This window comes from Cervus canadensis, chromosome 23 (assembly GCF_019320065.1).
Source record: "Cervus canadensis isolate Bull #8, Minnesota chromosome 23, ASM1932006v1, whole genome shotgun sequence".
NCBI classification, from domain to species: domain Eukaryota; kingdom Metazoa; phylum Chordata; class Mammalia; order Artiodactyla; family Cervidae; genus Cervus; species Cervus canadensis.
This window is the reverse complement of record NC_057408.1, coordinates 512,526-529,317: the sequence shown is the minus strand read 5'-3', so window position 1 is coordinate 529,317 and position 16,792 is coordinate 512,526. Positions and strand designations below refer to the sequence as shown.

The window sequence follows — 16,792 nt, the reverse complement described above, 5'->3', positions numbered from 1 at the left end:
GTGGCAATTTGGGGCAATCTTTAAGTGGCTTCTAACTCATAGCCGTATTTCCTCCTGAAATCTGCTGGCCTGGAAAATGTCTCTAATCCTCATGAATGGATTGCCTTCACTTTCACTAATTTGACTCCCTGTGAAGGAGGAGGATGAGCAAGGGATATGTACCATACACAGAGGTCAAACAGTACACTCAAATCTTATCAGGAATGATCGGTCCTTTAAACTAGGCTTTGGCTAGTGAGCTTGTCTGTCCTAAGGAGTTTTGACTCTTTTCCTAGTAAATAACTACTCTATCCTACAGGAGTCTTACCATCTGTGTGATACATGGACAGGGACAAAGGGATATATGTGTAGAAGTGTGAGGCTTCTGTGGCAAGGAAGGTTTACGTGGGTGGGCAGATTAGCAAGGAAATTCTGCCAGCAACTGACAAGGAATGAGCAACCAGCACTTCAGTTTAGAGATTAGTGGGCAAATCCCAACCCCAGTGGATGTGCCAAGAGACACGGTGGTAAAGTCCCGCAGAGGCAGGAGACTCATGGTGCTGACAGCCAGGTTCCGCCCCGGCCCCACCTCTATGCAGGGAAATGACAGGTCAAGGTTTCACTTGAGGGGTCTACAAAGGGCTGCTTATCAAATGCCCGTGGACAAAAAGAGGAAAGCATGGCCTTGGTCTGTGGCTTCCTTACCATGTAGCCTTCAAGATTCACTGGTCATTAGCTTCCAATGGCTCTGCTATAGATGTTTCAACCTAGGCTGTGTGACATCTAGAGCTAGCATGTCAGATAAACTAGATTATTCATTTGCATGCAGCTCTGACATTCCTGGGATCTTGTCGGTATTTCTAGTGAGTTTTACAAGATTTACCCAACTCGCAAATTCACCATCTGATCAGATGAGGACCTAGGCACGATATTTTTCATTAAAAACATAAAGGTAGTGGGTATGGATGTAGTCTAGGCAGCTAATGGGGCTGCCTCTGGGCCCACAGTTCTCAGGCAATGGCTCCAAAAGAGGCAAGATAATAAACACTGAGTAAACAAGGCCCAAAACGTACAGCAGACTCCAATGTACAAGAAGACCCATTGTCATATGGTTTCTACTCTCTGCTGAAACTAGTGAGTGCAATAATGTGCCAAAGACAGCGGACTGCTGAATGGCAGGGCCCAGCAACCAAGTCACAGGACAGTCCGAGTCTGAGGAAAATTTGGCCTTACCTGGAGATACGGAGGAGTCGTAGGAACTTCTCTCCTTGCGGTTCATCTTGAAGGCTTGGATGTCCTTTTCCCTGTACGTTCCAAAGCCTTCGTAGCTCCTCCTTTTACTCGCACTCACATCACTGTCCCACTTGTCGTTTGGAGGGTTCATCTCACTGAACACGTCCAGGCTCTCCGGTCTTGCGCTGCCCCCGTCCCCACCACTGCCAGAGTACCTTTTCGCGCAGGAGTCCGCAGGCTCGCTGCCCAAGTCCCCCTTGTCCTTGGCCTGCGTCCAATGCTGGGCATCGGAAAGTGACAGCGTAGACAAGGTGTCCACCTCGAAGTTGTTCTTGGACGCTTTGTGGCCGGCTTCACTGTGCTGGTGCTTCTGCTTCTCCTTATGCTTGTTCTTCTCACTCACCAAGGAGAGCTCTTTGTCCGCGCTGCTCAGCCGCTCGCTCAGGATGTGGCTGGAGAAGCCAGTGGCTTTGCCTGCGAAGAGACCACTCAGGTTGTCGTGGGTCCCCAGGAGCCGGTCTTCCTTGTGCTTATGCTTGTGTTTGTGTTTCCTCTTGTGGAGCCGACCGCTGGACAGACTGGCGCTGCCCACCTTGGGAGGATTCAGGGATGGCTGCCTGTCACCAAGGCCCAGGCCCACGGGCCCCTGCAGGTGCACCCCGTGTTTTGCTTTATGCTTAGCTGTACCAGACATCTTCACGTGGGAGCTTGTGTGGAACTGAGGTGGTGGCACTGTTGGCCTCATGAACGGGGACGCTGCTCCGAGCGTGTGTGACAGGTACAGAGGAGCTGGGTACTGACTGTAATAACCAAGGTTCATCATAGGCATTGATGTGTAAGGCATTCCATAGGGTGCATAGTAACTTCCACTGGGAATAGGGTAGCTGAACCCTTGTAAAAAAGGCACCTTTGTCATGGTGTCATTGGTTTTTGCAGGCCTACCACGCTTCTTCTTTGACTTTAAGTCTGAAGTCCTACGAAGATAGAGCAACGGGTCATACTGGATATATGGCACCGGGTAATAGTGATCAAAATTAATCCGAAAAATGCTGGGATACGGATTCTCATGGTAGAAGGTATAACTCCGGTGGGAGATCCTGAACACCTGGAACTTAGTGATGAGCTCTTCTAGGTCTGCCAGAAACTGGAGATCATCACGGTTTTGCAGGCTTTTCCGTTTCCTCTTGTGCTTTGGCTTCTTGAGGCTTTCGTGGGCCAGAAAGTTGTCCACGATGAGATGCTTCTGCCGGTGGCCATGCCGGTTCTTTGTGCTGGTGTCAGATGGGATGGCCTCCGGGTTGTCCAGGGAGCAGAAATCAAAAGAGTACCTCCGTCGGGATTCAGAACTCTTCTCTGCTTGGTCAGACGTGCTGTTGTTGTCTGTCCCAATGCCACTGTCACTCGGGATCGTCTCTTCACTGTGGGACTCGCTCACAGGGGACAGTGTTATCTCCTTAAGTGACCCGATCTCGCAAAGGTGTGAAGGGGAGTTGGCCATCAGCCTGGGTGGAGACAGCTTCCAGGTCCCACTATGGATTCCCTTTTGGGTTTTGGTTGGAAGAGCACTGATGGGCTGGAGATTTGGCATAGTTTTCAACTCTGAAAAATTGGTTTCAGTGCTGGCGGGGCTCAGGTTGCCATTGGACCCACCCAACTGTGTCGAAAGTGGGTGCATAGCTGCTGGTGAAGACGCCACAAGTGACTGAAAGTTGGAAGGCACGGCGGGAACATCCGGCTGGCTAGAAACAGGCCTCGGGTGCTTGATGGCTGTTTTGGGTTCTTCGGATGGGGGTGGCAGCTCTGCCCTCGGCTTCCTGCCCCTTTTCTTGCCGATGTAGATGGTGCCCCTCTTGCTGACATTAATCTGCTTGCCCAGTTTGCTCTCGATCGCTGCTGCCCCAGGGCTGGTCTCCGGGGGAGCTTTGGCCTTCAGTGCTATGCTGCTGGAGCAGGACAAGATCTGGTTCAATATATTTTTCCTCTTGAGTGTTTTCATCTTATTAATAGTTTTGATGGTCTTCTTATCCAATACCCCAAGCTTTCCAACTTTTTTGTGAAATTTCATCTCGCTCATGGGTTTGTCCTCTCCCGGCACTAGTTGGGCCAACTTAGCTAAACTACGTCGTCTCTTTCTCTTCTTGGTGCCAGGAAACTCCCGACTGATGGGACTGACTGGACTGGTGGACGTCCCCTCATGAATTGTCTCAACCGTGAGCAAAGGCTGCTTCTTTGGTCGCCCCCGCTTCTTTTTGACTGGCGTGATCACAGTAAGACTGTCTGTGTTGGTGTAGAGAGGGCTGGATGGAGTGATGGGATAAGCAGACGGTGGTTCCACCATCAGTTTATCGGAGGTGGCCATGACTGCCTCCCGAAGCAGACTGGTGGGTTTTGGTTTGCTGCACGTCCACCTCCGTTTTGCGGCAAATTTGGGGTGCTGGATTTCTGGCAGCTTTCTTGGAGGGTGATCTGTGCACGTTGGAGGCGTCATGACCATGGGTGGCTTTCTCTGCTTAGGTACACCTCCTGGGACAACTTTCTCGGCATTTACACCAGTTTCAAGGCCAGCTGAGGGCGACTCGTTCTCCATCATTTTACTCAACTTAGGGACACGGGGATCTTTCTTATTACCCTCAGGGTTGGAAAATAGCCTATTGACTACTTCACTGCTCACAGTGATTCCAGAAGTCAAGGCTTTCTCTGGCAGGATCTTTTCCACCACTGCTTTGATGGACTGTCTCTTTTTCCTCTTATGGCTGCTTGGATCGAGGCAAGGTGCCTTGATAGGGATAGTAATCCGGACATGGCTTGAGTCATTTTCAGGATTACTGATGGAACTCACATTCTGCCTGGCTGGTGAGGCCTCTTGGGCATTATCTGCAGAGTAGCCTTCCCTTTTCCCTTCTGTACTGTCAAATGCTTTCTGAGCATTCTTGACCCAGTCTAGGTCTGAGTTTGGTATGGTTTGACTTATCACGTCTTTTTTACTGGACTTTTTCTTGCTGCTTATAGTAGGTGGTTCAAGGGGCTCCTTTGTACTTCCTCCGTCTTGATCTACCAAGGGCTGAATCCCACTGCACTCAGCAGAGCTGCTGGGTGGGGCTGGTGAGCTGTGGTTGCTTGGAGATGGAACCACACCTCCCAAGAGCAGATCTTTGTTACTGTTAGACGACTGATTCCATGTGCTCCCTGCACTGCCTTTCTTACCCTGGGCCTTTGCAAAGGAAGCCATGGGCTCAAGAGCTGGGATCTTGCTGGTGCTTGCAGTTTCTCTGCCAGACTCTGGACTGATGAAGCAATTCTGAGTGGCAGGTCCATTGTCAGAGTTGGTGGACCAGTCCATGTGGTTCTGGCTGCTGCTTTTTTGCTGGTGCTTTGGTTTTAAGGTGTCACTGGTGAAATCCTGTGGGAGGCCTGGGTCATAGTGGAGAGCTGAGTGTTTCTGTGGCCGCTCATAAGCCTAAGGGTGGGTGGAATGGAGAAGGAGAGAGAGAGAAACAAAGATGAGCATGCTGAAACTATTTAAAATTTCATATCAGAAGTCTTAATTATTTATAAGTTGGAAATAGCCACCTTTATCACCAGAATGCTTTGTGGAGGTATTTTTCAGTTTCTTTAGTAAAAATATGTTGTGTTGATTTTGAACATTAATAAGGATGCTTTAATCGTTGCCTTTCTTGCCCTAAATAGCAGGATCTATCTTGGTTTAATGCAATCTCAAGAACGAGAACTGTTTAGAGATGGGAGTTCCTCTAAAGGTCCCATAGTCCAATGCTTCCATTTTCCAAATGAAGAGGCCAAAACTTCAACCATGGAGAGTCCTGCCCAAGGTGGCAGAGTTCAGGACAGCATCTTAACTTCTCAACAACCTGTGCTCATTTCCATAACTCCAGCTGCAGCTTATTTCTGCCCCAGCTTCTCCTCAAACACACATGGTTTCCTATTGCAGTTCATGTCTGTTTGGGGTTTATCCTGGAGTACAGCATCTCTGCGCTCAAACAAGCAGCTCATTAGGAACCAAGAAGCAGAAACAGCACAAGTTGAGGAATTAAGAGGGAAAGTTTGTTGTGAAGTACGGGCTTTGGAAAAAACTGGTTTTCATGAAATAGAATGAAAGCCTAAACCCAGTGTTGCTTACTTTGCCCGCAGAAATGACAGAGCTTTATTAAGACAATCTTCTGGCAACACAAAAGTCAAGGGAGGAAAAGCAAGCAACTCAGGGGTGAACTGTGGCTCCTTTAGAGCGATAAAGGGACTGTCCTCCGTTACCAAATACCACTTTAGCCAGGGCCTTTGCTACATGCGTTGTTCTTGTCCCAGTTCTGGCACCTTATCATTTTGATAAGGACCTTGTCTTTTTACCAACTTATTACTTGAAATGATAAGATTGTCTGTTTACTGTTTCAAGACTGTGATACATTTTCCTAGTGGTTTGGTTTTAAAAATAAATAAGACTTAATTTTCTTCCAAAAAAAAAAAGAAAAGAGGGAAGTTTGATGACTGTGACTGCATGGGGGAAAGGGGCCTGTCAAATGTTCTTAGGTTTTCATGAAACAATGTATCTCATCTTTGTTGTACTTATCATAGTTTTAAATTTACATTTGATTTTTGTGCTAATTTAATTAATGCCTGTTTTCCTTTCTAGCCTGTATACACCATCACAGAGATACCAAGCACAGTACCTGGAAAATAGTAGGCACTCAATAAACATTTATTGAATAAATGAGGGAAGACCCATTTTACTATGGGTAATCCATTTTATCATTAGTGAGATTAGTGACCTGTATATTGCAACATATTGTCTGCAGACAGTTACCCTCTCCAGCCCTATTTCTTATGACATTTCTTCTGCATGCACCATCGTCTCTCATGAAGACGTCTATCACAATCCTTATAATGCAATGTGCTATTTTTTGTGTCTGTCTTTTTTCTGTCTTCTCCTAGACTGGAAGTATTTTGAGGTCAGCGATGCTCTCATCTATCCTTTTATCCCCAGTATCTACTACAAAGCAAACCACCCAGAAAGTTCTCAATAAATGTTTGTTGAATGAATGATATTTTAAGATGCCTATTACCATGACAAAATACATGGACACACACAAAAGACCATAAGGCACCAATCACTCATTTCATAATGGCTCATAATGAAACTGGAGTGCTCAGATGCATTAAATGTTGAACAAAAGATCCTTCCCAAATACTTAAGGACTAAAGATACTTGAACGGTAACTCCCCCTCAAAGCAATTTTTACTGTTAGCTCTCTTCCATCTCCCATTAATTGTTTCACTTTCCAATTAACTCTGCCTTTGGGGAAACCCATGTGACTGTCAGGAGGGTGGATTTCACTCTGGCAGTTGAAAGGTGAGGCCTGCTCACTTACACTCAGGGCAGACCAGCTGAAAGTAAGCAGTTAAGCATGCCTGGTTCCCAGTGCCTCCATCTGGACACCGCCGGATCCCATTGTTTCTACCATTTCAGCTGCAATTTGCCCTGCTGGGAGAGCCTGGCAATCAAAGGGCAGGGTGCACAAAAGGGAAGCACAACAAAAGATCAGCAGTAACGGGGGAAATGGTGCTTTAAACCTGGTCCTCAGATGGCTGCAGTGAAGGGGCAAAGAGGACTGAGGAGGAGTGCTTTCTAAGGGGTTCAGGAGAACAAGGCTTTCCTTCCAGCAGTGGCTGATGGCTATATCCAGTTGCATTTCACAAAATCCCATTTCTTCATCTGTCAGCCATGACAGATTATATACACAATGGTGAGGCTGTCAGTTCCAATATGTCCTTCACTGAGAATTGAGCACTTACTCCATTGAGACAGAGATAGACATGGCAAAATAGGCTCTGAGCTCAGTTGCAGGGGTGCAAGCTCTCCCTCTCATCCTTCCCCAGCGGTCTGGGGGATATTATTCCACATAGAAGGCTTTGACTGGGGCCTTTATTAACCCACATAGCACATGTTTCCATTTCCCCTTTAGACTGTGGGGTTTTTTTCTGGGGAATCAGACCTGAATCTTTTATGGACTTTATACCACCCTCAGTCCCCAGCAAGGCTATCTCTGAAATGGTTAGCAAATAAGGGAAGAGCTGATGATATTCTATATAGGGCTAGATTATTTTTATGGAAAACTTTTAATACAATCAAGTTCAGCATGGCTCTTGGTTGCTTCCCCATCCCCACAAATTGACTGTGGAATTCACAGTCATTCTGAAGGTCTGGCTTCCTTTTTATATGTGCTTTCCATGCACATTGAGCCTAGGCCAAATGTTCATCAGGGAACTACCATTTTGAAAACACTAGACAGATTTCCCTCCCACAGGATGTGTTTATAGAAGCATGTCTGTCATGTGAAAAATTACTTTATAAAGTAGATAACTATACCCTCCCCCACAACCAATGTATAAATTAACTTATATAAATTTAAATTTTGTACAAGTCAGATTTCTTTTTAAAGAGCATTTTATTTTTTTACATAATTTAAAAAACAAGCATTAAATCACTGCATAAAAACTTAAAAGTCTATGAAAATGGAGTAAAGGAGCCTTATCTCAGGGTTATCTAAAGCAAGTCCCAATTTTTGTCCCAATAAGAGGATAACATGATGATTCCGGCCTGAGGAAAATCATATAATTCATCAAAAATCAAGCATGACTTCGTGGATGACAGACGACACTTTTGGGTTAGCTGTGTTTGTGCTACTTTTTGCTGACACCAGTCATTTTAATGTGCTGTTTCTGAGATATTTTGCTTTTACATGAACAGGAAGATGTGCCTGGGTATAATGGAATGAGGGGAGCTTTATCTCTTATTTTGGCACGTGGTACTTCTCAAGATGTGGTCCTGGATCCCTGCATCACAGCCAGCTAAGGTTCTGGTTATTAATACAAATTCCTGCGCCCTGCTGCGGATACACTCATTGGCCATCTCCCAGGGTGGGACTAAGGAATGTGCATTTTAACATGCTCCTCAGATAATTCTGAAATATAACTGAGTTGTAAAACCACTCATCTACTGTTTTAACACCATAATTCCTCTGGGGTGGGTCTCTTATGTGGTTGCTACGACATTCACAGCACTTTTTGGTGGTAAATATGCAGAGCTACCGCAGGCCTGTTAGGATATGTAGTTTGGCACCGCTGAGCATTCCAGATCACTCTCTGAGCTCTTTGTAATTCACATAGTTAGAAACTCTTAACACAGTCCATTCTCTGTTCAGGTTTTCCAAATATACTGCGCAGTGAGCAGAAGAGTCAATTACATGGGTGGGTGAGAATCCTGTCCTCCCAGAAAGAACTGGGCATGCAGAGGTTCATGACCTCCCACCCTGGGATTTCTACTTCCCCATCTCATCCAAGACAACCCCAGAGCTCTGGGAATCCCGGCATTCCACCCCTGAGGCTTGAAGCGAGTGCTCAAGCCCGAGCAAGAGGTGAGTGTGGGAGAAAAGGAATGCAACCCCACGCTGTCTGATTCAAGGTTCTCAACCCTGGCTGCACGTTAGAATCATCCAGGAAGCTTTGTAAAGAACACCACAGCTCGGATTTGACCCAGGCCAATTAAGTCAACATTCTAGAGGTGGGACCTGAACAGTAGTACATTTTTCAAAGCTCTCAGCTATCCCAATGCGCAGACAGAGTTGAGAACTACCAGATTATATCAAAGACAGGGGTCTGGGTTAGGGACTAAAGAGGCTCTGATATTATCAGGAGATGTTCCAGCTCAGTGGTTTTCAAATGTGTTCCACAGAGTCCCAGGATTTTGTAAAGACATTTCTGAATTGTAGCCAGTGAATTGGGCAACAGAGAGGCTCCAGGCCATTCTTTTAACCCCCAATTGAACACAGCAGCCGTGCAAAGGATTTCATTTAAGAGAAAGGAGGTGGAGAGAGATGGGTCTGTCATTTAAGAAAAGACTGAAAATTACCATTTTGGCACATGAATTGGAGGAATGCTCATGCCAGCTTCCACTGAACTTGCTCTCAAAGCATCTCTTCTAAGCCCAGTTTGTTCTGCATTTGCGAATGGTAGGTAGAGAAGAATGTCAACTAAGTACCTGATTTAAACCATGGCTTTATGATCCTCTGAATTCAGAGAATTCCATGAATTCTCTGTGTCCCTTCAAAATTCCTGTGTTGACATCCTAACTCCCAATGTCATGGTATCAGGAAGTGGGGCCTTTGGGAGCACAGTGTTGGATTAGGTCATAAGAGTGGAGACTTCATGAAAGGGATTAATGCTCTTATAATAAAAGAGACCCCAGAGGGTTCACTTGTCCTTCACCATGTAGGCACACAGAGGGAAGAGGGCCATCTATGACTCAGGAAACAGGCTCTCTCCTCACACTGAAGCTGCCAACACCTTGCTCTTGGAATTCCCAGCTTTCAGAGCTGTGTGAAATAAATTTCTGTTTTTATAAGTCACTCCGTCTACAGTATTCTGTTATAGCAGCCCAAACAGACTAAGACAATGGAACATAGAAAAGCCCCTAAATGCACATGACGTTTCCAATTATATATATACAGTTCTCATTTCCTGCCACATGAATTGCCCTCGGAAGTTACCTTAATGTGGTTCCCATAGGAACCATTCTTGATTTGCTATTTGGGGGCCATGAATGATATTGAAGTACTCCATTTATTGGGGGGTGATAACAGCTTACACAAATGCAGAGGCCACTATCACATGCTTCCTTGAGTACACAGTAATTCTATGTAATTAAAAATGATTGCTGACTTGTTTCCAACCATAATGGCATTAATAGGTATTAGACTTGACTTTGCTACGGAAATAAACATAAAACTATAAAATAACTATAAAAACAACTATTTTCAGACACTGGGCAATAGGCAATATAAGCTGTGATTCTAGATAGAAGGGAAACTTAAGAGGCTCTGCCATATCCCTAGTTTTCTGCCGAGAAGAACTTTCTAAACCTAGGCACAGGGAAGTGGAACCCAGAGAACTATGGGTAGAGGAAACAGAGATCATAGTGTGAGAATCTTGAGGGGACTAGAATCTGGGGTCAGGGTACCTGAGAAGAGGGAGCCATGTAGAAAAGTTACCCTGGAAACCTTAATAGAAATACCCTATGTCTTTGGCCAAACTTTAACTTGCACTTGAGGGCAAGACTCCATGAAGCACAGCAGATATTTGCTATCGGGGACTGAATGTAGCTAGAGTTCTAAGGTCACATAATATTAGGCAATCTTTCATTTCTGACTAGTCAAAATGGGGAGACTTTAATAAACATCCCAGACAGGCAGCTGATATCCCAGGAATAGTTCTCCTTAAGAGAAGGGCTACTTGAGCCCTAGAATAAAAGCTAGCAAGGTCTAAAAAGAACCCAGTAAGATAAAGCTAATTTGCCAGTAAATTAACTACCAAGCAAAACAAAAGCCAAACTCTTTACAGGAAAATTATAAAATCTAGAATCTTTACAATATACTATCTACAATATCCAGGACACAATAAAAAATATTAGACAGGCAATGAAGCAGATAAATATGACCTGTAATCAGGAGGGTAGATATAGATCTAAGGCCCTCAAAACAGCCATTATGCAGATGGCCAAATATTATGGAAAAGACCGGAACAACTGATAAACATATGGGAAGTCTCAGCATAGAGATGGCAACTATACCAAAATAACAATGGCATTATAAATTGGAAAAATACAATATCTGAAATGAAAAATTCTCTATGGGCTTAACAACTTACAGTACATAGTAGAAGAGAACCTCAGAGAACATGAAGAAAAGATAGCAGAAATTATCTAAATTGAAAGGTGCATGAAGTGAGGGAGGGAGATTTAAATAAAATGAGAAACAAACAAGCAGCACTTCACTGATCTATAGAAAACTATCAAGTGGTCTAACATACATAAAATTGGAATCCCAGTACATAGAGAATAACGCATGTGGATTCATATAGTTCAACAAATCCCAAGCAGAGTAAGCACACACAAAAAACTACATCTAAGTACATTGTAAACAAATTGATGAAGACCAAAGAGAAAACGTTAAAAGCAACTGAGAAAAAAAACACATTATATACAGGGAAATAGTGACAAAAATAATGTCTGACATTTTATCAATAAAAATCAAGCCAGAAGACAGTGAATATCTTTAAAGTATTAAAACAAAAATAAAGTCAACTTAAATTTTTCTATCCCGAGAAAGCATTCTTCATATATGAAGCCAAAATGAAGATATTTTCAGATAAATAAAAAGTGAGGAAGTTCACTGCTGGTAGACTTGAACTGTTTTTGTCATTTAGTTGCTAAACTGCATCTGACTCTTTTACGAGCCAACAGACTATAATCCACCAGGTTCCCCTGTCCATGGGACTTCCCAGGCAAGATTACTAGAGTGGTTTGCCATTTCCTTCTCCAGGGAATCCTCCTGACCTGGGGATGGAACACATGTCTCCTGCATTGGCAGGCAGATTCTTTACCACTGAGCCACCAGGGAAGCCCAGATCTGAATTAGAAGAAATGTAAAAGGAAGTCCTTTAGGGTAAAGCAAAATACCACCAGACAGAAACTCAGATCTACATGAATGAATGAAGAACATGGAAACAGTATATATGAGGGCATATAATATAATACTTATTCTTGGTCTTAAAATCTTCAAAAGTCCTGCTTAAAGTGGAGGTATTAACAATGTATCATGAAGTTTATGACTTTTATAGAAATAAAATGTAAAACAATAAAACAAAGGGCAAGAGAAGGGTATATGGAAGTATACACTTATAAGGTACTTATATTTGAAGAAATACACATTAAATACAAAGATACAGCTTAAAAAGATGGAATGAGACACACCACACAAACATCAAATTTTAGAATGCTGGAGTGACTCAATTAATATAGTGCAAAATGACCTTCAGAACAGAGAGTATTACCGGAGATAACTAGTGACATTTCAAAATAAGAGAGTCAATTCATCAAGATTAAACAATAATCCTAAATTTGTTTGCACCTCATACAGATATACGGGAATCAAATACTGGAAATGAAGACTAAGAGAATTAAAGGAAGAAATAGACTACCATAATTAAAAGGATTTAACACTCTTCTTTCAGTAATTACTAGAGCAAATTGACTTAAAAAAAAAACAGAAAAAATATACAGAAGACTTGATCAATGCTCTCAACCAACTTAACCTCACACAACTGCAAAATATATTCACCCAAATACGCTGGATCACAAAACGAGTAGGAATGGACAGGGAGCACATATGAGTGTCCTCAAACATCATTTGAAGCACGAAAATGTCAATTAAAACCACGAGATACGACTAAACCCCAAGTAGGATCAGTTCAGTTCAGTGCAGTCCGCTCAGTTGTGTCCGACTGTTTGTGACCCCCATGGACTGCAGCACGCCAGGCCTCCCTGTCCATCACCAACTCCCGGAGTTTACTCAAACTCATTCCATTGAGTCAGTGATGCCATCCAACCATCTCATCCTCTGTCATCCCCTTCTCCTCCTGCCTTCAATTTTTCCCATCATAAGGGTCTTTTCAAATGAGTCAGTTCTTTGCATCAGGTGGCCAAAGTCTTGGAGCTTCAACTTCATCATCAGTCCTTTCAATGAATATTCAGGACTGATTTCCTTTAGGATGGACTGGTTGGATCTCTTCGCAGTCCAAGGGACTCTCAAGAGTCTTCTCCAACACCACAGTTCAAAAGCATCAATTCTTCGGTGCTCAGCTTTCTTCACAGTCCAACTCTCACATCCATACATGACTATTGGAAAAGCCATAGCTTTGACTAGACGGACCTTTGTTGGCAAAGTAATGTCTCTGCTTTTTAATAAGCTGTCTAGGTTGGTCATAACTTTTCTTCCAAAGAACAAGCGTCTTTTAATTTCATGGCTGCAGTCACCATCTGCAGTGATTTTGGAGCCCCAAAAGATAAAGTCCAAGTAGGACAGCTAACATTAAAAATACTGAAGATAACCAGCACTGATAAGGGTATGGACAACTGAAACACTCATCCACTGCTGGAGGGAATGCAAAATGGTACCACTTTGGAAGCTGTTTTGGTCATGACTTTTAAAGCTAGAAATACTCTACCCTTGCTATTGTGTATAGTTACTCAGTTATGTGCAACTCTTTGCAACCCCATGGACTGCAGCATACCAGGCTTCCCTGTACTTCACAATCCCCTGGACTTTGTTCACACTCATGCCCATTCAGTAGGTGATGCCATCCAACTATCTCATCCTCTGTCACCACCTTCTCCTCATGCCCTCAATCTTTCCCAGCATCAGGGTCTTTTTCAGTAAGTTGACTCTTTGAATCAGGTGGCCAAAGTATTGGAGCTCCAGTTTCAGCATCAGTCCTTCCAGTGATATTTGGGGTTGATTTCCTTTAAGATTGACTGGTTTGATCTTGTTTTTGTCCAGAGGACTTTCAAGAGTCTTCTCCAGCACCACAGTGTGAAAGCATCAGTTCTTCAGTGCTCAGCCTTCTTTATGGTCCAAATCTCACATCCGCACGTGACTACTGAAAAAACCATAACTCTGACTAAACTGACCTTTGTCGGCAAAGTGATGTCTCTTCGTTTTAATACACTGTCTAGGTTTGTCACAGCTTTTCTTCCAAGGAGCGAGCGTCATTTAATTTCATGGCTGCAATCACTGTCTGCAGTGATTTTTGAGCTCAAGAAAATAAAGTCTGTCACAGTTTTCATTGTTTCCCCATCTATTTGCCATGAAAATGGGCCCAGATGCCATGATCTTAGTTTTTTAAATGTATAGTTTTAAGTCCGCTTTTTCACTCTCCTCTTCTGCCTTCATCAAGAGGCTCTTTAATTCCTCTAAGCTTTCTGCCATTAGGGGTGTCATTTGCATATCTGAGGTTATTGATATTTCTCCGTGTAATCTTGATTCCAGCTTGTGATTCGTCCAGCCTGGCATTTCACACGATGTACTCTGCATATAAGTTAAATAAACAGGGTAACAATATACAGCCTTGATGTACTCCTTTCCCAATTTAAAACCAGTCCACTGTTACATGTGCAGTTCTAACTGTGGGTTCTTGACTTGTATACAGGTTTCTCAGGAGACAAGTAAGGTGGTCCGGTATTCCCATCTCTTTAAGAATTTTCCACAGTTTGCTGTGATCCACACAGTCAAAGGCTTCAGCACAGTCAATAAAGCAGATGTTTTTTTCTGGAATTCCTTTGTTTTTTCTATGATCCAATGGATATTGGCAATTTGATCTTTGGTTCCTCTGACTTTTCTAAATCCAGCTTGTTCATCTGCAAGTTCTCAGTTCACGCATTATTGAAGCTCAGCTTGAAGGATTTTGAGCATTACCTTGAGAGCATGTGAAATGAGCACATCGTGTGGTAGTTTGAACACTCTTTGGCACCACCCTTCTTTAGGATTCAATACAAGAGACCTGGGTTCAATCCTTGGGTCAGAAAGATGCCCTGAAGAAGGAAATGGCAGTCCACTCCAATATTCTTGCCTGGAAAATCCCATGGACAGAGGGGCCTGGTGGACTACAGTCCATAGGGTTGCAAAGGGTTCCACATGACTGAGCGACTAACTTTTCACTTTCTTTAGGATTGGAATGAAAACTGACCTTTTCTACTCCTGTGGCCACTGCTAAGTTTTCCAAATTTACTGACATATTGAATGCAGCACTTTCACAGCATCATCTTCTATAATTTTAAATAGCTCAGCTGAGAATCTATCACCTCCACTAGCTTTGTTCTTACTAATGCTTCCTAAGGCCACTTAACTTCACATTCTAGAATGTCTGACTCTAGTTGAGTGACCACACCATCATGGTTATCCGAGCCATTAAGATCCCTTTTGTATAGTTCTGTGTGATCTTGCCACCTCTTCTTAATCTCTTCTGCTTCTGTTAGGTCCTTAATGTTTCTGTCCTTTATTGTGCCCATCTTTGCATGCAATGTTCCCTTGGTATCTCTAATTTTCTTGAAGGGATCTCTAGTCTTTACCATTCTATTGTCTTCCTCTACTTCTTTGTGTTGCTCACTTAAGGAGGCTTTCTTTTTCTTTTTTCCGCTGAGGAAGGCTTTCTTATCTCTCCTTGCTATTCTTTGGAACTCTGTATTCAGTTGTGTGTATCTTTCCCTTTCTCCTTTGCCTTTCCCTTCTCTTCTTTTATCAGCTATTTGTAAGGCCTCCTCAGACAACCATTTTGCCTTCTTGCATTTCTTTTTCTTAGGGATGGTTTTGGTTACTGCCTCCTGTACAGTGTTAAGAAACTCTGTCCATAATTCTTCAGGTTCTCTGTCTATCAGATCGAATCCCTTGAATCTATTTGTCACTTCCACTGCATAATCATAAGGGAATTGATTTAGGTCATACCTGAATGGCCTAGTGGTTTTCCCTACTTTCTTCAATATAAGTCTGAATTTTGCAATAAGGAACTCATGATTTGAGCCACAGTCAGCTTCTGGTCTTGTTTTTGCTGACTGTATAGAGTTTCTCCATCTTCAACTGCACAGAATAAAATCAGTCTGACTTTGGTATTGGCCATCTGGTTATATCTACAGGTAAAGCTGTCTCTTCTGTTGTTGGAAGAGGGTGTTTGCTAAGACATTCTCTTGGCAAAACTCTGTTAGCCTTTGCCCTGAATCATTGTACTCCAAGGTCTAACTTGTCTGTTACTCCAGGTATCTCCTGACTTCTTACTTTTGCATTCCAGTCCCCTATGATGAAAAGGACATCTTTTTTTGTTAGTTCTAGAAGGTCTTGCAGGTCTTCATAGAATCATTCAATTTCAGCATTAGTGATTGGGGCATAGACTTGGATTACTTGATGAAGAATAGTTTGCCTTGGAAGCAAATTGATATCATTCTGTCGTTTATGAGACTGATCGCAAGTACTGCATTTCAGACTCTTCTGTTGAATATGAGGGCTACTCCATTTCTTCTGAGGGATTCTTGCCCACAGTAGTAGATAAAATGGTCATCTGAATTAAATTCTCCCATTCTCATACATTTTAGCTCACTGTTTCCTGAAAATGTCAATGTTCACTCTTGCCAACTGCTGTCTGACCACATCCTTTTACCTTGATTCATGAACCAAACATTCCAGATTCCTATGCAATACTGTTCTTTACAGCATTGGACTTTACTTCCACCACTAGACATATCCACAACTGGGTAGAGATTCCGTTTTGGCTCAGACTCTTCATTATTTCTGTAGCTATATCTCCACTCTTCCCTAGTAACATACTGGACACCTACCAACCTTGGGGTTTTCATCCTTTAGTGTTGTATCTTTTGCTTTTCCTACTGTTCATGGGGTTCTCAAGGCAAGAATATACTCTATGACTGAGCAACTCCACTCCTGTGCATTTACCCAAGATATGAAAGCATGTATCCATAAACAGACTTTTACAAAAACTTTAGAGCAGCTTATTCAGAGTAGAAAACACCTGGAAACAGCCTGGGTGTCAATCAGCAGAAGAACACACAAACTCATCAACGCAAAGAACGAAGTTTGGATATATTCCACAATATGGATACGTCACATGCATGAATTATACTGAGTGAAAAAAGCCAGACTCCAAAAAAGTACATACTGTATGATTTCATTTG

General features: G+C 43.1%; 1 protein-coding gene across 2 annotated transcripts in view; it reads right to left on the bottom strand.

Annotated features, from left to right (window-relative positions):
- The window catches only part of SETBP1 (SET binding protein 1), a 401,443-nt gene that overhangs the window by 113,920 nt on the left and 270,731 nt on the right, over positions 1–16,792 (bottom strand). For both annotated transcript variants that reach the window (XM_043444129.1, XM_043444130.1), the window contains exon 4: positions 1,213–4,669. In XM_043444129.1, coding sequence (XP_043300064.1) covers positions 1,213–4,669 — 3,457 coding nt within the window. The remainder of the gene's footprint in view (positions 1–1,212; positions 4,670–16,792) is intronic.